At 65.1% G+C, this 20,242-nt stretch overlaps 1 protein-coding gene across 1 annotated transcript; it reads left to right on the forward strand.

Annotated features, from left to right (window-relative positions):
* The first annotated feature begins 3,245 nt into the window (after positions 1 to 3,245).
* On the forward strand, positions 3,246 to 19,804 carry UHMK1 (U2AF homology motif kinase 1). The gene is made up of 8 exons (XM_075937090.1): positions 3,246 to 3,540; positions 5,129 to 5,421; positions 10,566 to 10,757; positions 11,324 to 11,418; positions 12,554 to 12,630; positions 14,972 to 15,070; positions 18,502 to 18,590; positions 18,914 to 19,804. Exons 1-8 carry the CDS (start codon positions 3,297 to 3,299, stop codon positions 19,058 to 19,060), a joined length of 1,236 nt encoding a protein of 411 aa, XP_075793205.1. The 5' UTR covers positions 3,246 to 3,296; the 3' UTR covers positions 19,061 to 19,804.
* Positions 19,805 to 20,242: the final 438 nt, after the last annotated feature.

Consider the following 20,242-nt stretch of genomic DNA (forward strand, 5'->3'; position numbering starts at 1 on the left):
AGAAGGAGTCTCCCAGTGCACCGCTGTGCTGAAAAGCCCTGAGGCTCCGCGAGCCTTACTCTGTGTCGGGCAGGATGTGTTAGGTGTTCTGCAGGAAACTGCAGATTGCACAATAAAGACTCTTTATCCAGTGTGATCAGCTTTCTGAAGGACAGTTAGTCTAGGGAAACGGGCTTGTTCTTCAAGTGCTTATCTGCAGTGATTCCATGCTAATTATTACACCCTGCACCATCGTGTGCTGCCACCAGTGTGGGCTCACCATTGTGCGCAAATCATCGTGCACTGCCACCAGTGTGAGCTCACAATCATGGGCTCACCATCGTGCACTGCCACCAGTGTGAGCTCACCATCATGGGCTCACCATCGTGCGCTGCCACCAGTGTGAGCTCACCATCATGGGCTCACCATCGTGCGCTGCCACCAGTGTGAGCTCACCATCATGGGCTCACCATCGTGCGCTGCCACCAGTGAGCTCACCATCATGGGCTCACCATCGTGCGCTGCCACCAGTGAGCTCACAATCATGGGCTCACCATCGTGCGCTGCCACCAGTGAGCTCACAATCATGGGCTCACCATCGTGCGCTGCCACCAGTGAGCTCACAATCATGGGCTCACCATCGTGCGCTGCCACCAGTGAGCTCACAATCATGGGCTCACCATCGTGCGCTGCCACCAGTGAGCTCACAATCATGGGCTCACCATCGTGCGCTGCCACCAGTGAGCTCACAATCATGGGCTCACCATCGTGCGCTGCCACCAGTGAGCTCACAATCATGGGCTCACCATCGTGCGCTGCCACCAGTGAGCTCACAATCATGGGCTCACCATCGTGCGCTGCCACCAGTGAGCTCACAATCATGGGCTCACCATCGTGCGCTGCCACCAGTGAGCTCACAATCATGGGCTCACCATCGTGCGCTGCCACCAGTGAGCTCACAATCATGGGCTCACCATCGTGCGCTGCCACCAGTGAGCTCACAATCATGGGCTCACCATCGTGCGCTGCCACCAGTGAGCTCACAATCATGGGCTCACCATCGTGCGCTGCCACCAGTGAGCTCACAATCATGGGCTCACCATCGTGCGCTGCCACCAGTGAGCTCACAATCATGGGCTCACCATCGTGCGCTGCCACCAGTGAGCTCACAATCATGGGCTCACCATCGTGCGCTGCCACCAGTGAGCTCACAATCATGGGCTCACCATCGTGCGCTGCCACCAGTGAGCTCACAATCATGGGCTCACCATCGTGCGCTGCCACCAGTGAGCTCACAATCATGGGCTCACCATCGTGCGCTGCCACCAGTGAGCTCACAATCATGGGCTCACCATCGTGCGCTGCCACCAGTGAGCTCACAATCATGGGCTCACCATCGTGCGCTGCCACCAGTGAGCTCACAATCATGGGCTCACCATCGTGCGCTGCCACCAGTGAGCTCACAATCATGGGCTCACCATCGTGCGCTGCCACCAGTGAGCTCACAATCATGGGCTCACCATCGTGCGCTGCCACCAGTGAGCTCACAATCATGGGCTCACCATCGTGCGCTGCCACCAGTGAGCTCACAATCATGGGCTCACCATCGTGCGCTGCCACCAGTGAGCTCACAATCATGGGCTCACCATCGTGCGCTGCCACCAGTGAGCTCACAATCATGGGCTCACCATCGTGCGCTGCCACCAGTGAGCTCACAATCATGGGCTCACCATCGTGCGCTGCCACCAGTGAGCTCACAATCATGGGCTCACCATCGTGCTGCCACCCAGCCCCGCAAGCAGAGCGCCGCGTGCCGTGAGGGCAGGCCCGTGGGTGACGCGCCGGGGGGGGGGCAGCAGCAGGTCGGAGGCCGAGTCCGGCTCAGCCTGGGGTGGAGGCAGCGGCCCCGCCCCTAGCGACAGGCCTCAGACGGGACATAGGCTCTGGGGCAGAGCTGAGCCGCTGGCGGTGGGCGTGGCCTGTCGGGGGCGGAGGCGGGGCCTGTCGGGGGCGGGGCTCGGCGCTGAGGCGGGGGCGGGGCCTGTCGGGGGCGGGCTCGGCGCTGAGGCGGGGGCGGGGCCTGTCGGGGGCGGGGCTCGGCGCTGAGGTGATGGCGGGGGCGGGGCCTGTCGGGGGCGGGGCTCGGCGCTGAGGCGATGGGGGGCGGGGCCTGTCGGGGGCGGGGCTCGGCGCTGAGGCGATGGCGGGGGCGGGGCCTGTCGGGGGCGGGGCTCGGCGCTGAGGCGATGGCGGGGGCGGGGCCTGTCGGGGGCGGGGCTCGGCGCTGAGGCGATGGCGGAGGCGGGGTCTGTCGGGGGCGGGGCTGAGGGGATGGCGGAGGCGGGGCCTGGCGGGGGCGGGGCTCGGCGCTGAGGGGGATGGCGGGGGCGGGGCCTGGCGGGGGCGGGCTCGGCGCTGAGGCGATGGCGGGGGCGGGGCCTGTCGGGGGCGGGGCTCGGCGCTGAGGCGATGGCGGGGGCGGGGCCTGTCGGGGGCGGGGCTCGGCGCTGAGGCGATGGCGGAGGCGGGGTCTGTCGGGGGCGGGGCTGAGGGGATGGCGGAGGCGGGGCCTGGCGGGGGCGGGGCTCGGCGCTGAGGGGGATGGCGGGGGCGGGGCCTGGCGGGGGCGGGCTCGGCGCTGAGGCGATGGCGGGGGCGGGGCCTGTCGGGGGCGGGGCTCGGCGCTGAGGCGATGGCGGGGGCGGGGCCTGTCGGGGGCGGGGCTCGGCGCTGAGGCGATGGGGGGCGGGGCCTGCCGGGGGCGGGGCTCGGCGCTGAGGCGATGGCGGGGGCGGGGCCTGTCGGGGGCGGGGCTCGGCGCTGAGGCGATGGCGGGGGCGGGGGCGGGGCTCGGCGCTGAGGCGATGGGGGGCGGGGCCTGTCGGGGGCGGGGCTCGGCGCTGAGGCGATGGCGGGGGCGGGGCCTGCCGGGGGCGGGGCTCGGCGCTGAGGCGATGGGGGGCGGGGCCTGCCGGGGGCGGGGCTCGGCGCTGAGGCGATGGCGGGGGCGGGGCTCGGCGCTGAGGCGATGGGGGGCGGGGCCTGTCGGGGGCGGGGCTCGGCGCTGAGGCGATGGGGGGCGGGGCCTGTCGGGGGCGGGGCTCGGCGCTGAGGCGATGGGGGGCGGGGGCTGTCGGGGGCGGGGCTCGGCGCTGAGGCGGGGGCGGGGCCTGTCGGGGGCGGGGCTCGGCGCTGAGGCGATGGCGGGGGCGGGGCTCGGCGCTGAGGCGATGGGGGGCGGGGCCTGTCGGGGGCGGGGCTCGGCGCTGAGGCGATGGGGGCGGGGCCTGTCGGGGGCGGGGCTCGGCGCTGAGGCGATGGCGGGGGCTCCGCTGCTGGAGGCGCTGGGCCGCCTGTGGCAGGTGCAGGCCCAGCTGGGCAGCGGCGCCTCCGCCTCCGTGTTCCGCGTGCGCTGCTGCGGGGACCCGCGCGCCCCGCCCGGCGCCGTCAAGGAGTTCGTGCCCCCCGCGCGGCCCGGGCCCGCCGCCCGCAGCGCCCCCGAGTACGGCTTCGGCAAGGAGCGCGCCGCGCTGGAGCAGCTGCGGGGCCACCGCAACATCGGTACCGCCCCGCGCCGGGACCCGCCCCGCCCCCTCCCCTGCGGCCGGCATCGGGCCCCGCCCCTCCCCCTCCGGCCCGCACCGGGACCCGCCCCCGCTCTCCGCATCGGGCCCTGCCCCTCCCCTTCCGCCCGCCCCGCCCCCTCCCCTCCGGCCGGCACCGGGACCCGCCCCGCCCCTTCCGCCCGTACCGGGACCCGCCCCGCCCCCTCCCCTGCGGCCGGCATCGGGCCCCGCCCCTCCCCCTCCGGCCCGCACCGGGACCCGCCCCCGCTCTCCGCATCGGGCCCTGCCCCTCCCCTTCCGCCCGCCCCGCCCCCTCCCCTCCGGCCGGCACCGGGACCCGCCCCGCCCCTTCCGCCCGTACCGGGACCCGCCCCGCCCCCTCCCCTGCGGCCGGCATCGGGCCCCGCCCCTCCCCCTCCGGCCCGCACCGGGACCCGCCCCTCCCCTGCGGCCGGCATCGGGCCCCTCCCCTCCCCCTCCGGCCGGCACCGGGCCCCGCCCCCCTCCCCTCCGGCCCGCATCGTGCCCCGCCCCGCCATCAGGCTGCCCCCCTTGTCCGGGCGGTAGCCCAGGCTGCATGACCGCTCCCCCGTGCCCCCCCCCAGGCCCGGGGGTTCAGATCCGGTGGGGCATGGAGGGGCCGGGCCTTGCGAGCGGAGCGAAGGAGGCTGGGCCCTGAGCCCAGCTCTGCCTCCTGCACATCTAGCCCGGGTGGGAGTGGCGGGGTCGGCCGGGCAGCGCGCGGAAGAGGCCCCCCATGCAGTCACCCCAGCAGCACCTGCAGCCTTTACACATGGGCAGTCCAAGCAGGGGAGGGGGGATGCCGTAGCTAGGGGCTGTGCTGGACTATGTCTGCCTGGGGGTCTGCTTCAGCCCCCTCCCTCCTTCCCTGCCTTGGCGTGTTCCCCTGCTGCTTGGATTCCTTCTCTCCTGGCCATGCTGTGCTGCCACCCGCTCCTCTCCTCCTTGGACAGGCTGGGCCCCCAGCCCCTTGTGTCCTGGCTATTCCTCTCCCCCGGCTGGGACCACTAGACACCGTGCCCCCGGTCTGCTGCGTCGCCAGCTTGCAGACTCCCCGCCAGCTAGCCTGCTCCAGCTGCGTTTGGACTTGTCTGTCAGTGAGTCTCACGCTCGCTGCAGCTCCTAGAGGCCGAAGTCCCACGCAGACACCTCACGAGAGGCCTTTCCCAGCCAGGGTTCAGTGGGGATGGGGGGAGAGATGCAGGATTGGCCCTTTTCTACAGACGGGGGCCCGAGACTCTGGCTAGAGCAGTGCTTCTCACACGTTTGGGTGGAGGCTGGCAGCGCGTGACTTCCCTAGTAACCTCGGGACCCCCGATGGGTCCCAGCCCCCAGTGTAAGAACAGCTGCCCTAGACTAAGCGACCAGCCAAGCCGAGCATGAGGCCACAGTCCAGGGCCTTATCCATCAGACAGCTGCTGGGAGCCCTGTCACGGACAGCACCACTCTGGGTGTGTTGGGAACTTCCGGGGGTGCACGCTGACACCCGGGCTCTGCGTTCAGCCTCTCTGAGGGACAGGCAGGGTGTTAACCCGGGTCGCTTTGCCCTTGTCTGTTTGCAGTGACGCTGTACGGCGTGTTCACCAACCCCTTCGCGGCCAACGGCCCGTCTCGCTGCCTCCTGCTGGAGCTGCTGGACGTCAGTGTGTCCGAGCTGCTGTTCTACTCCAGCCAGCAGGGCTGCTCCATGTGGATGATCCAGCACTGTGCCCGCGATGCGCTCGAGGCCCTGTCTTTCCTGCACCACAAAGGCTATGTGCATGCAGACCTCAAGCCACGCAACATCCTGTGGAGCGCGGAGGAGGAGTGCTTTAAACTCATTGACTTTGGGCTCAGCTTCAAAGAGGGGAATCAGGTTTGGACGCTGCTTGTAGGAGCCCTCAAGTCTGTTGTGTGTCACTGTGCTCTCAGCAGCCACCTGGATTTGCTTGGCTGGGAGCAGTGAGGGGCTGGTGACTCTTCAGTTGCCAGTTTCCAGGAGTCACTATCCAGCCAGTGGTCCAGCTGGGTAGGAATGTGGGGATTGCAGGCCCAGAGGGAAGTGCAGCTAGGAAGTGCTCTGCTCCTAGGATCGGTGTTTCCCTGAGCCCTGGATGGGAGTTTGCATCTCCTCAAACAGGATGCAGATGCTCCCATTATCTGTGTAAATGTCTAATCCATCTCTGGATTCCTACCGACATCTTAGTGGCTGTGTCTTCCTCGGGGCTTACTTGCCCTTTCTAAATGTGGTGCCTTTCAATTCCACAGACGGTCCCTTGCTCTTGTATTGTGCAAGAGCGTAAATGGGCACACATGCCACAGGGTCCCCTCTCGCATTCCTGATGCTGTATGCCACCATTGCCCCATGCCTGTGGGGATCTCACTGGCGCTCGCTTTTCACCCATCTTTTCATCACTTTTCCTGCCTGTCCCATCCAAGGTAGGATGGTGCTATTCAGTTCTCCTATCGTTCCCATTGATCAGCCTGTCACTGAGCCCCAGTTCCTTTGCCCTGTGACTCGACGCCCCCTTCTCCCCTTCCCCCGGTGTGTGGACAGGCCCCACTGAGCACTACCTCACGTTATCACCACTGACTTGCCTCTGTTGCTAGGCAGCCTCCATTCATCCAGCTCGGTTAGGCCCCTCTCTGGAACTTCAGCCTGTCCTTGTCTCAGACAGTGTAAACCGTGTTGTCTTCTAAACCTCGCCATCCTTCTGGGCAGCCCCTTTTCTGGGTCACTCCTGTGCTAACCAGCCCCAGTGCTCCTGAGGAGCCATAGGACCCCTCGCTGTGAACACACAACACTGATTTACCCCACACCCAGAGTCCCTTCATTTCCTTACTCGCTTGCTAGGAGGGATCTACCAGAGTGGCTTTGAAGTAGGAATAAGAGATCCTCCGGAAAAGGGCTTTTTTCAGGAGGATTGGGGCCAGTGTAGACGCTCTTTTCCGGCTTTTCTAAAAGCCGGAAAAAAGCGGCGGACATTTGTATTTAAATGCCGCGGGGGATATTTAAATCCCCCGCGGATTTCCCTATTACGACCTGTAAAATTAGCATGCCCCTTTCGGAAAAGGGGCCAGTGTAGATGTAGCCTCACAGTCTTTGTTTAATCCTGAGCTGATGGTGTCAAATTTGCAGATGAACTGCAGCTCAGCAGTTTCTCTCTGAAGTCAGGTCCTGAAGTCTTTTTTTTCTGCAGGATGGCTACCTTTAAATCTGCTATTGTGTCCAGGGAGATTGAAGTGTTCTACAGGTTTTTGTATATTGCCATTTCTGATATCTGATGTGTCCAGTTATTCTTTTGCGTAGGGACTGTCCGGTTTGGCCAATGTACATGGCCGAGGGGCATTGCTGGCTCATGATGGCGTATATTACATTGGTAGATGTGCAGGTGAATGAGCCAGTGATATGTGGCTGATCTGGTTAGGTCCTGTGATGGTGTCGCTGGTGTAGATATGTGGGCAGAGTTGGCACCGAGGTTTGTTGCAGGGATTGGTTTTTGAGTTAGAGAAACTGTGGTGCGATGTAGAGTTGCTGGTGAGAATTTGCTTCACGTTGGCGGGTTGTCTGTGGGCGAGGACTGGCCTGCCTCCCAAGGCCTGTGAAAGTGAGGGATCGTTGTCTAGGATGGGTTGTAGATCACTGATGATGCGTGGGAGAGGTTTTAGCTGAGGACTGTAGGTGATGGCCAGTGGTGTTCTCTTGGTTTCTTTTTTGGGCTCGTCCTGCAGCAGGAGGCTTCTGGGTACATGTCTGGCTCTGTTGATCTGTTTCCTTACTTCCTCTTGTGGGTATTGTAGTTTTCAACAAGCATTCTGTAGGTCTTGTAGGTGTTGGTCTCTGAGGGGTTGGAGCAAATGCGGTTGTACCTCAGTGCTTGGCTGTAGACAATGGATCGTGTGGTGTGTCTGGGATGGAAGCTGGAGGCATGAAGGTAGGCATAGCGGTCGGTAGGTTTTCGGTATAGAGTGGTGTTTGTGACCATCACTTACTTGTACCGTGGTATCCAGGAAGTGGACCTCCCATGTAGACTGGTCCAGGCTGAGGTTGAGGGTGGGGTGGAAGCTGTTGAAATTGTGGTAGAATTCTTCCAGAGTTTCCTTCCCATGGGTCCAGATGATGAAGATGTCATCAATGTAGCGTAGAGAGAGAAGGGGCGTGAATAGACGAGAGCTGAGGAAGCATTGTTCCAGGTCAGCCATACAAATATTGGCATATTGTGGGGCCATGCGGGTGCCCATAGCGGTGCCACTGGTCTGGAGGTATATATTGTCACCAAATCTGAAATAGTTGTGTGTGAGGATAAAGTCACCGTGCTCAGCCACCAGTTGTGCTGTGGCATCAGGGATACTGTTCCTGACAGCTTGTATTTCATCTGTGTGGGATGTTTGTGTAGAGAGCCTCTACACCCATGGTGGCTAGGATGGTGTTTTCTGGCAGATCACCAATGCATTGTAGTTTTCTGAGGAAATCAGTGGTGTCACGGAGATAGCTGGGAGTGCTGGTGGCGTAGGTCTGAGTGGAGAGTCCACATATCCAGACAGTCCTGCAGTGAGAGTGCCAATGCCCGAGATGATGGGGCGTCCAGGATTTCCAGGTTTGTGGATCTTGGGTAGTAGGTAGTATAACCCCAGTCAGGGCTCCAAGGGTATGTTGATTTGTTCCTGTGCTTGTGTGGGGAGTGTCCTGAGCAGATGATGCAGTTTCTGGTACCCGTTCATCTAGCTCTTCTATGATTGTTATTTCAGCACTGGGCCTGGTCTGTGACTCCCAAGGTCATTCATTGATGTGCTGCTTGTACAGTACAGTACTGATTGTAATGAGTGTGCTTTAGTTAGCAGTCTGTCCTGGAGTCTTTCAGGGCCCTTGGCTGTGTGCCATGCTGTGCTAGGGACTTGTCACTCTGCCTAGCAGAATGTGTTCAAGTTTTTCTGTCCTGGACTGTTTGCTCCTGTAAGTCCCTCTTAACCTTCCTTATTCACAACTTGCCTTTGGGCCTCTGTTTGCTTGTTCTGAGCTGAATTTGACCCAACCACAGTAGAGGTGGGGCTCCAGGGCTCAAACAGAGAACCAAGGACTCCCCGGCATGCGAGTGCGGCTCCCCACGACAGCCCACTGAACAATCCCTGCCCGATTTATAAATACGAAGGGGGCGGCTCTGCAGCACATCCTGCTGCTCCCGAGGGAGCCGTTTGGCTGCATCCATCCCAGGTGACACTGCAGTTGCTGCTCGACAGCAGCTGTGGGGAAAAAAGAGGAGGAAGATGATTTAATGGTGTTGGGGATGCTCGACTTTTGGAGAGGTTCTCTGGCAAAATGAGGGCTTGATCACTTGTGATGAGCAGCAGTCTTGGCTCTTGCCAGTGGTAGAGCTGGCTAAATTCCAGCCCTGGGAATTCCATTTGGTCTACTTGCAGAGTTTCAGCTTCCCAGTGTCATCTTTCTGCCCTGTGCTGCTGCTCAGTTGGGTTCTGAGACCTGGGTGAGCTCTCCAGAGGGGTCTGCGCTCTGTGGTGGGGGAAGCAGACTTTGAAAAGCTCCTGTATCGGTTGGACGCTGGCAGGGCACTTTGAGACCAAATCTGTGTGAGACGTACAGTCAGGTAGTGGAACTGAAATGAATTCTCTTCCAGGCAAGGCTGCTTGGCTCCACACTTTGCCTGGAGAATTTACTTTCAAACTCTTCTTCTCTGCTGTAATGCCCTGGCTTGACTCTAAATCGATGCTCCTGAGCAGCCGGACTGTGCAGCGTATTTCCTCTGTTCCCATGAGACAGGCAGCCTACCAGCATTTGACTTTTTCTTTAGTAGCAAAAGCAGAGCTGTGGATGCTGAACCGGAATGAATTGCTGCGGCTTGCTCTGGCTGCAGAGAGGAGAGCTGTAGGGACCGTGTCTCTGCGTTCCCAGCCTGCATATTGCAGATTGGTCTAATATTAGAAAGCTTTGAACAGAAGTCACTGTCCATCTTCTGCTCTGTGATCGAAGCTGATCGGGAGCTAGGCCCCAGAGATGTCCTGTCTGTCCTTCTAGAGTAGTTCCCGGAGGAGTGTTAGGGGACTTGACCTTACTCAGAAGCATCTAGAACTCTCCCCGCTCAGATGAGAGCCAGGGGGTCACTGCTTGCATTGAGTTTGCTGCTCTGTCTTGTACTTCTCTCTCTAGTACAAATAATTGACGCCAAACCGGTGGGTAAGGATGTTCAGAGGCAGGTAATTGACTAATCGTGTAGTGGATACAATTTGTATCGACTCCCAGCTCTCTCCTGGCTCACCACAGTCCAGGAGCTACCCTGCTGCGGCTCTGCAGGTTTAAATGTGGTAGGAGCACAGGCAGCCAGCTCCTACCACATTTAAACTGCAGAGCCGCAGCAGGGCTAGGTCCCAGACTGGCACGAGCCAGGGCCACTGCAGCTCTGCATTTTAAATGTGGCTCTTACTACTCTTCAAATGCAGAGCTGCAGCGGTCCCGCACCGGTGCGAGCTGGGGCTGAGCTCGGTTTGCTCGGTCCCAATTCGCACCAGGTCCAGCAGCCCCTGTCCACAGCCAGCCCCGGCTGCCATGAACAGAGGCTGCTCTGGCAGCAGCCCCTATTTGCGGTGCCTGGGGCTGTCCATGAACAGGGGATGCTGCTGGAGAAGCCTCCCCTAACCTCTGCCTTTCCCCTTGTTGCCTCTGATAGAGGCAGCAGCAGGGGGTGGGCAGGTGGGACTGCAGAGACACCACTTTTAATTCTGCTCCCCCCCAGTGCTGGCTCCTTCTCCTCCCCCCCCCCCCCCCCCCCCGCTTGCTGCAGCAAAGGGAGGGAAGCGAGTAGTCGAGTAGTCAACTCGAGTACTCGCGTACATCCCTGCTGACAGGTAGGCTACTCAAACTGCCTGAGCTCTCTAGCTTGGCTGGCTGTTGAACAGCTCCCATGTTTCCCTTAAGCTGCCTATCGGGAAAGGACTCTGGAAGCTGGTGTAAAGGGGGGCGGGGAGTCGGAAGGTTGGAAAAGTGGCTGAATCTCCGTGCTCCCCTAGGATGTGAAATACATTCAGACCGACGGGTATCGGGCTCCGGAGGCAGAGCTGCAGAACAGCCTGGCTCAGGCAGGGCTCCCGAGCGAAACGGAATGCACCTCGGCTGTCGATCTGTGGAGTCTAGGCATCGTTCTACTGGAAATGTTCTCAGGAATGAAACTGAAACATACGGTCCAGTCTCAGGAATGGAAGGTGAGGAACCCCTGCTCGGTGGGCCCCAAGTGCAGGTCATTGGTCCTGCTGGAGGAGCTTGCCTTGTTTTGTCCTGCTCCTAGTGCCCCGAAAATGCATTGAAATCACCCCCTCGAGCCGCATGCAGTCCTCTGAGGAGCTGCTGTTCTGGAGCATTCGAATGGCACCGTCCCTGCAGGATGGGCGAAAAGCTAAGGCTCCGGGACTCGGTGGAACCCAGGGCCTTGGCTACGCTGCAGAGTTTGGCGGCGGAGCTGCAGAGAGGCACGCTACAACGCCCCCTCAGCTTCAGCAACAAAGCCAAACCATCTGTGAGGAGAGGCAGAGGCGCTTTCTGCGGCAGAGCGTCGCTGTAGGCACTGCCTCCAGACCTGGCCTCCCCCAGTATCCCACAATGCCTGCGATGACCGCTCTGCTCCTGCCCCGTTCCAGCGAGGAGTGAATGGTTCACCCTCCGCTGCCCAGGGCCTGGGGAGATCAGACTCCTCTCCCCCGCGTGCTCAGCATGTGGTGACTGTTCACCCCGGGCTTCATTTCCTTGCTAACCGGCTGCTTTTGCTTTCCAGGCAAACAGTTCTGCTATCATTGATCACATTTTTGCCAGTGACGGTGCGGTAAATTCAGCCATCCCAGCCTATCACCTCAGAGACCTTATCAAGAGGTATATTGCAAATAGCGAACATGCTGATCCGAGCAGGCTTGGCCTTGCCTTCGGATGCAGGCAGTCCTGCAGTCCTTGCCGAAGCTGCCTCCTCTCCCAGAACTGCCCTGTGGCTGGGCCTGACTCCAGTGCGAGCGGGGCTGCACGGCGTGGGGGGCGTCGGTGGGAACTCGGAGGCAGAGCTCGACGGAACGAGGCTTTGCCAGCACCTCTGCGGATGGAATCCGTAGGGAGAAATGCCTTCCCCGGGTACGGCCTGGCCCAAATAGGAAGCTAGAGCTGCAGATGCTCCTGAGTTCGGAGAGGAGAGGGCTCCAGCGCTGCTGTGGCTTAGAGTCTTGCCTGCTCCTGGCTCCAGAGGCACTCCAGTCTGCTGCTAGTGGGGGGAGGGGGCTCTGAGCAGCAGCTGGTCACAGCTCCCATGGAGGCTGGGAGAGGCCATAGACATTTGTCCCTGAGCAGCCAGTGGTGGAGCCCCTGTGGCCACAGCTTTTCCCAGAAGGCTCGAGGTTGCCTGGCGTCTCATGAGCGGGCCTGTACGGAGGCTTGCCAGAGATGGGCCACCTCGCTGTGGGGTGTAGACGCTTGAGCACCCCCGGTGCCGCGCCTGCAGCTCCTGGCAGGTGGTAGAAATGGAGCCACTCCTGGCTGTGGCCTGTGCTGGGATCTGTCCCTTCCAGACTCCGTGTTGGTGGGACCGGTTACTACTGAACGCTCTTGTGCGGAGCCCCAGCAGGTGCGTTTTGCGCCAGAGTCGCGTGCGCCGTGGGTCGGCAGTCCCTGTGAGTGCCGTGGGTCGGCAGTCCCTGTGAGCGCCGTGGGTCGGCAGTCCCTGTGAGCGCCGTGGGTCGGCAGCCCCTGTGAGCGCCGTGGGTCGGCAGCCCCTGTGAGCGCCGTGGGTCGGCAGCCCCTGTGAGCGCCGTGGGTCGGCAGCCCCTGTGAGCGCCGTGGGTCGGCAGCCCCTGTGAGCGCCGTGGGTCGGCAGCCCCTGTGAGCGCCGTGGGTCGGCAGCCCCTGTGAGCGCCGTGGGTCGGCAGCCCCTGTGAGCGCCGTGGGCCTCGAGTCAGGCTCCAGCCTCGTTGGAAGTGCTGATCTCGGCGCTGGGAGCTGAGCCGTAACGCTGCCTCTCTTCCAGCATGCTTCACGGCGACCCCGGGCAGAGAGCCAGCGCTGCAAAGGCCCTGGGCAGCCCCTTCTTCAGCATCCCCTTCGGTAAGCTGGGCATCTGCCCGCCTCGCCCGCAGCAACGGAGCCCTGTTGCCCCTCAGGCTGTCCTCATGTCTCCCTGGGCTGGTCGCTTGTGCCTGAGGGAAGCCTGCAGCTGCCACAGGCTTTGCCCCTGCTTCGCCCTCACTGGAGAGCACAGAGCAGGGGCGCCCCTCTCCCAGGGCGGGCAGGAGAGCAGGGGCACCCCTCTCCCAGGGCGGGCAGGAGAGCAGGGGCCCCCCTCTCCCAGGGCGGGCAGGGGAGCACGGAGCAGGGGCGCCCCTCTCCCAGGGCGGGCAGGGGAGCACGGAGCAGGGGCCCCCCTCTCCCAGGGCGGGCAGGGGAGCACGGAGCAGGGGCGCCCCTCTCCCAGGGCGGGCAGGGGAGCAGGGGCCCCCCTCTCCCAGGGCGGGCAGGGGAGCACGGAGCAGGGGCGCCCCTCTCCCAGGGCGGGCAGGGGAGCACGGAGCAGGGGCCCCCCTCTCCCAGGGCGGGCAGGGGAGCACGGAGCAGGGGCGCCCCTCTCCCAGGGCGGGCAGGGGAGCACGGAGCAGGGGCCCCCCTCTCCCAGGGCGGGCAGGGGAGCACGGAGCAGGGGCCCCCCTCTCCCAGGGCGGGCAGGGGAGCACGGAGCAGGGGCGCCCCTCTCCCAGGGCGGGCAGGGGAGCAGGGGCCCCCCTCTCCCAGGGCGGGCAGGGGAGCACGGAGCAGGGGCCCCCCTCTCCCAGGGCGGGCAGGGGAGCACGGAGCAGGGGCGCCCCTCTCCCAGGGCGGGCAGGGGAGCAGGGGCGCCCCTCTCCCAGGGCGGGCAGGGGAGCACGGAGCAGGGGCGCCCCTCTCCCAGGGCGGGCAGGGGAGCACGGAGCAGGGGCGCCCCTCTCCCAGGGCGGGCAGGGGAGCACGGAGCAGGGGCGCCCCTCTCCCAGGGCGGGCAGGGGAGCACGGAGCAGGGGCCCCCCTCTCCCAGGGCGGGCAGGGGAGCACGGAGCAGGGGCCCCCCTCTCCCAGGGCGGGCAGGGGAGCACGGAGCAGGGGCCCCCCTCTCCCAGGGCGGGCAGGGGAGCAGGGGCCCCCCTCTCCCAGGGCGGGCAGGGGAGCACGGAGCAGGGCCCCCCCCCCCCAGGGCGGGCAGGGGAGCAGGGGCCCCCCTCTCCCAGGGCGGGCAGGGGAGCACGGAGCAGGGGCGCCCCTCTCCCAGGGCGGGCAGGGGAGCACGGAGCAGGGGCGCCCCTCTCCCAGGGCGGGCAGGGGAGCACGGAGCAGGGGCGCCCCTCTCCCAGGGCGGGCAGAGGAGCACGGAGCAGGGGCCCCCCTCTCCCAGGGCGGGCAGAGGAGCACGGAGCAGGGGCCCCCCTCTCCCAGGGCGGGCAGTCAGATGTGTCTCTCTGACTCTGCTGCACTTACACCAGCAGCTCTGAGATGTGTGTGGAGGGTCCCTGTCTAATGTGCTGGGGGCTGCAGCTGGCACCGAGTGTGTGGGGAGGGCTCAGCTTACAGGCCTGGGGCTGAAGCCCTTGGGAGCTGCCACCCTAAGTGGCTCTCCCCCCCCCCCCCCCCCCCCGGCAGCAGGGCTTAGGTGGGCACAGGCTCTGATCCCCCTTTGTGGGGCCGATACTGACAGGCTTTCTCCCCCCCCCCCCCCCGGCAGCAGGGCTTAGGTGGGCACAGGCTCTGATCCCCCTTTGTGGGGCCGATACTGACAGGCTTTCTCCCCCCCCCCCCCCGGCAGCAGGGCTTAGGTGGGCACAGGCTCTGATCCCCCTTTGTGGGGCCGATACTGACAGGCTTTCTCCCCTCCCCCCCCCCCCGGCAGCAGGGCTTAGGTGGGCACAGGCTCTGATCCCCCTTTGTGGGGCCGATACTGACAGGCTTTCTCCCCTCCCCCCCCCCCCGGCAGCAGGGCTTAGGTGGGCACAGGCTCTGATCCCCCTTTGTGGGGCCGATACTGACAGGCTTTCTCCCCTCCCCCCTGCCCCGGCAGCAGGGCTTAGGTGGGCACAGGCTCTGATCCCCCTTTGTGGGGTCGATACTGACAGGCTTTCTCCCCTCCCCCCCCCCCCCCTCCCGGCAGCAGGGCTTAGGTGGGCACAGGCTCTGATCCCCCTTTGTGGGGTCGATACTGACAGGCTTTCTCCCCTCCCCCCCCCCCCCCTCCCGGCAGCAGGGCTTAGGTGGGCACAGGCTCTGATCCCCCTTTGTGGGGCCGATACTGACAGGCTTTCTCCCCTCCCCCCTCCCCCGGCAGCAGGGCTTAGGTGGGCACAGGCTCTGATCCCCCTTTGTGGGGCCGATACTGACAGGCTTTCTCCCCTCCCCCCTGCCCCGGCACCGCGGGTGGGAAAAGCAGCTCCCCACATTGAGGATCTGGTGATGCTTCCGACTCCTGTGCTCCGGCTGCTGAATGTCTTGAGTGAAGCCTGCCTGCAGAGTGAGGAGGAGTATGACGGTGGGTATCTGGTGCAGCTGGCGCTGGCGCGCAGAGGTGGGCGGGGGGCCATGCCGGGAGTCGCTGACAGTGCTCTGGGCAGAGCCTGGGTGACCCTGAGACTGGAGTGAGTGGCTGGAGGCTGCCTCGAACATCCTCCCTTAATGAGCCTGGCGCACAGCCTCCTGGCAGAGCCGCACCGGGCCCTGAGTGAGAGCAGGCGGCAGGCGGCCTGGGAAATGCGGTGGCTGGGCTGGGACGTAACCTCTCTGTGCAGCCTAGGGGAGCGGCAGAGCTTCCTCGGGGCGGTGAACGGTAGGAGGAGCCTGCTCACCCAGAACTGCCTTGTCGCAGCCAGGGGCGCTCTGAGCCAAGGCTTCCTGCCACCAAGGGCATTCCCCAGGGCCCAGGGCTGGCCCAGGCATGTCCGACTCGAAGCCCCCTGAGGGCCGCACGAACAAAACCTGACAGCTTTGAGAGCCACCTAGGGTTCCCAGATGGTTTGTCAAGGGGGAAAAAAGCATTTTAGTCCCAGGCAGAAGAACCGGACACCCGGCAACCCTAGGGCCACCAAAGAAAATGTTCTTTGTCGGAAAGTCGTAGTTATTTATTATTAGAGATTGTTTTATAATAATACAGTCATTGGATGTGTACAATTGTTTGCTCATATTACATCATTTTTAATATAAATATAAATTTAAGGTACTTTTACATTTTGTCTATGATGCATAACTTGTTTTGTTGAAATAAAAACAAGTAGAGGCCCCGGTTAATCAAATACAACAGGCTTCTGTGAAAATTTCAGATACCTTGTAAGTTTGAGATTTTGTATAAAGATATAATTATTCATGCAATTGCAAAAAATTGACCTATTTGTTGATATAAAATTAATATAAATGTTGTGGGTTTTTTAACCCCTTCCCCTCCCCCAGAGCCAGGCTCTCCCAGGCCCCCCCCCCAACCTAATACCTGGGTCCCAGAGTCAACATTGCCAGCTGTGAGCACCTGCTGGCGAGCCCAGTGCAGAGCGGCCCAGCCGGCCGTGAGCGGTTGCTGCGGCGCAGAGCGGCCCGGCCGGCTGTGAGCACGTGCGCAGAGCGGCCCAGCCGGCCGTGAGCGGTTGCTGCGGCGCAGAGCGGCCCGGCCGGCTGTGAGCACGTGCGCAGAGCGGCCCGGCCGGCCGTGAGCGGTTGCTGCGGTGCAGAGCGGCCCGGCCGGCTGTGAGCGGTTGCTGCGGCGCAGAGCGGCCCGGCCGGCTGTGAGCACGTGCGCAGAGCGGCCCGGCCGGCCGTGAGCGGTTGCTGCAGTGCAGAGCGGCCCAGCCGGCTGTGAGCACGTGCGCAGAGCGGCCCGGCCGGCCGTGAGCGGTTGCTGCGGTGCAGAGCGGCCCGGCCGGCTGTGAGCACGTGCGCAGAGCGGCCCGGCCGGCTGTGAGCGGTTGCTGCGGTGCAGAGCGGCCCGGCCGGCTGTGAGCGGTTGCTGCGGCGCAGAGCGGCCCGGCCGGCTGTGAGCACGTGCGCAGAGCGGCCCGGCCGGCCGTGAGCGGTTGCTGCGGTGCAGAGCGGCCCGGCCGGCCGTGAGCGGTTGCTGCGGTGCAGAGCGGCCCGGCCGGCTGTGAGCGGTTGCTGCGGTGCAGAGCGGCCCGGCCGGCCATGAGCGGTTGCTGCGGTGCAGAGCGGCCCGGCCGGCTGTGAGCACGTGCGCAGAGCGGCCCAGCCGGCCATGAGCGGTTGCTGCGGTGCAGAGCGGCCCGGCCGGCTGTGAGCACGTGCGCAGAGCGGCCCAGCCGGCCATGAGCGGTTGCTGCGGTGCAGAGCGGCCCGGCCGGCTGTGAGCACGTGCGCAGAGCGGCCCAGCCGGCCATGAGCGGTTGCTGCGGCGCAGAGCGGCCCGGCCGGCTGTGAGCACGTGCGCAGAGCGGCCCGGCCGGCCGTGAGCGGTTGCTGTGGTGCAGAGCGGCCCGGCCGGCCGTGAGCACGTGCGCAGAGCAGCCCGGCCGGCCGTGAGCGGTTGCTGCGGTGCAGAGCGGCCCGGCCGGCTGTGAGCGGTTGCTGCGGTGCAGAGCGGCCCGGCCGGCTGTGAGCACGTGCGCAGAGCGGCCCGGCCGGCCGTGAGCACGTGCGCAGAGCGGCCCGGCCGGCCGTGAGCGGTTGCTGCGGTGCAGAGCGGCCCGGCCGGCCGTGAGCACGTGCGCAGAGCGGCCCGGCCGGCCGTGAGCGGTTGCTGCGGTGCAGAGCGGCCCGGCCGGCTGTGAGCACGTGCGCAGAGCGGCCCGGCCGGCCGTGAGCGGTTGCTGCGGTGCAGAGCGGCCCGGCCGGCCGTGAGCACGTGCGCAGAGCGGCCCGGCCGGCCGTGAGCGGTTGCTGCGGTGCAGAGCGGCCCGGCCGGCTGTGAGCACGTGCGCAGAGCGGCCCAGCCGGCCATGAGCGGTTGCTGCGGTGCACAGCGGCCCGGCCGGCTGTGAGCACGTGCGCAGAGCGGCCCGGCCGGCCGTGAGCGGTTGCTGCGGTGCAGAGCGGCCCGGCCGGCTGTGAGCACGTGCGCAGAGCGGCCCAGCCGGCCGTGAGCGGTTGCTGCGGTGCAGAGCGGCCCGGCCGGCCGTGAGCACGTGCGCAGAGCGGCCCGGCCGGCCGTGAGCGGTTGCTGCGGTGCAGAGCGGCCCGGCCGGCTGTGAGCACGTGCGCAGAGCGGCCCGGCCGGCCGTGAGCGGTTGCTGCGGTGCAGAGCGGCCCGGCCGGCCGTGAGCAGTTGCTGCGGTGCAGAGCGGCCCGGCCGGCCGTGAGCGGTTGCTGCGGTGCAGAGCGGCCCGGCCGGCCGTGAGCGGTTGCTGCGGTGCAGAGCGGCCCGGCCGGCCGTGAGCAGTTGCTGCGGTGCAGAGCGGCCCGGCCGGCCGTGAGCGGTTGCTGCGGTGCAGAGCGGCCCGGCCGGCTGTGAGCACGTGCGCAGAGCGGCCCGGCCGGCCGTGATCTGCACTCTGCCATGTGCTCCAAGCGGCCAGCGGGCCACACTTCATTCTCTTATAAAAATGTTCTGGGAGCTGCAAAAAATTTGAATCAGGCCACAGTGGGCCCCCCAAACCCAGTTTGATGGGCCTGGTCTAGCCCGTTCCCCCGCGGGGCCCCGGCTCTGCCCGTCCTCGGCAAGGCTTGTTCCCACGCTGCTGCACCAGGCATGGTGACTGAGGGGGGCAGGGCCTCTGTCTGCAGACCCCATCCAGTGATCAGTTTTCTGCTGATGCTTCTGGGACCAGGCAGGCTCGGCGGGCGGCCCACGCGCTTCTGGCAGTACTCCAGGGCCAGATGCCCCCATGCTGGGTGTGGGACCAGGCAGCGCTGCTCCCTCCCCAGCCTCCAGTGCCCGAGCCTCACTCGGCCGGGCTGCCCGCATCCCCTCAGCGGCTCGCCCTGGTGTCGTTTGCTGAGCGTGGGCCACGTGGCTTCCTCTGCCCTCAGATGTGCTGCAGGACATCCGGGAGGAGTGTCAGAAGTACGGCCCGGTGGTGTCCATGCTTGTTCCAAAGGAGAATCCTGGCAAAGGCCAAGTAAGTGTGCGGGAGGGGCGGGTTGCCCTGCGGCCCTCCTTGCTGCCTAGCCCCAGTCCTGCGGGCAGCGCGTGGCTCGGCGATCCCCGGCCCAGGTGACTCCCAGCTGGAGGAAGGGGTGTGTGGAGATGTTCAGGGCCAGGTAACTCCCCAATTGGCTGAATGTCCAGCCCATTGGTCAGTAGAATCCCCTCCAGGCTTGCGCTGGGTGTGCCCTGCCCTGCTGCCCCGGGCGTGCCGCCTGTCGGCGAGGGAGGGGGAAAATCCCGCCGGCGGGTGCTGGGGGCGTCCCCGGGGTCAGCAACCTCCTTGTCTCTGTCCAGGTCTTCGTTGAATACACGAGTGCTGGGGATGCCAAAGCCGCCCAGAAGTTGCTGACTGGAAGGGTGTTCGATGGCAAGTTTGTGGTGGCCACGTTTTACCCGCTGAGTGCCTACAAGAGAGGCTATCTCTACCAAACCTTGCTCTAGCAGCCGCGGCCGCGCCTTGCTTCCGTGTGCTCCGCAGCTGAGTGTGCACAGCGCTTCCTCGCCTGCTTCGGAGTCGCTTGCGAAGGAACCAGCCCAGGACCAGCCTTGTGCGCCCTCGGCGCTCCCCACGCTCTGCGCTGCTGTTCGCTCGCGGGCCGGGCCCCTCTGCCTGCCAGGAAGGCTCTCGGCGCCGGGCCGGAGTGGAGACTCGGTGCCCAAGCGTTGCTTCAGTGTCTTGATGGGAAAGGACCCCCCGCACGTGCTCTGAGGCCCCTGGCAAAGCAGGCAGGACTGCCCTGGGTCTCCCTGGCCTCGACGGGACAAGGCAAGCAGAAGCCCCTGTGTCGAGGTGGGCGCGGGACGCGGCAGGTTCCCCAGTCGCTGCCACCTGGCCCAGGGAGGCCTGTGAAGTCTCCGCTCTAACGTCTGCTGGTGTCGTGCTGGCCACCTGAGCGCTGGCTTCTGAGAGCAGGGCCCCTGCAGCAACGCCAGGCCGGGGGACTGGAGCCCACTGAGCAGTATTAGCCCTGGCCCCTGCAGTGTGCGGCGGAGCTGTTGCAGCTGGCATCCCTTGTGCTTTGTTCCAGTGCCAAAGGGCAGAGTGCAGCAGGACGCGAAGCGGGGGGTCTGAGGAGGGCTGGAGCGCACGGCGGGGGGGCGTGAGGCAGGCTGGAGTGCATGGCAGGGGGGTGAGGCGGCGGGGCGGGCTGGAGCGCACGGCGGGGGGGCGTGAGGCAGGCTGGAGCGCACGGCGGGGGGGTGAGGCAGCGGGGTGGGCTGGAGCGCACGGCGGGGGGGCGTGAGGCAGGCTGGAGCGCACGGCGGGGGGGTGAGGCGGCGGGGCGGGCTGGAGCGCACGGCGGGGGGGCGTGAGGCAGGCTGGAGTGCATGGCGGGGGGGTGAGGCGGCGGGGCGGGCTGGAGCGCACAGCAGGGGGGTGTGGTGGGGGGCATGGGGCGGGCTGGAGTGCACGGCGGGGGGGCGTGAGGCGGGGGTTTGAGGAGGGCTGGAGCACATGGCAGGGGGGCGCAAGGCGGGCTGGAGCGCATGGCAGGGGGAGGTCAGGTGGGCTGGAGTGCATGGCGGGGGGGTGAGGCGGCGGGGCGGGCTGGAGCGCACAGCAGGGGGGTGTGGTGGGGGGCATGGGGCGGGCTGGAGTGCACGGCGGGGGGGCGTGAGACG

Source organism: Pelodiscus sinensis, chromosome 9, assembly GCF_049634645.1.
Source record: "Pelodiscus sinensis isolate JC-2024 chromosome 9, ASM4963464v1, whole genome shotgun sequence".
Lineage (NCBI taxonomy): Eukaryota > Metazoa > Chordata > Testudines > Trionychidae > Pelodiscus > Pelodiscus sinensis.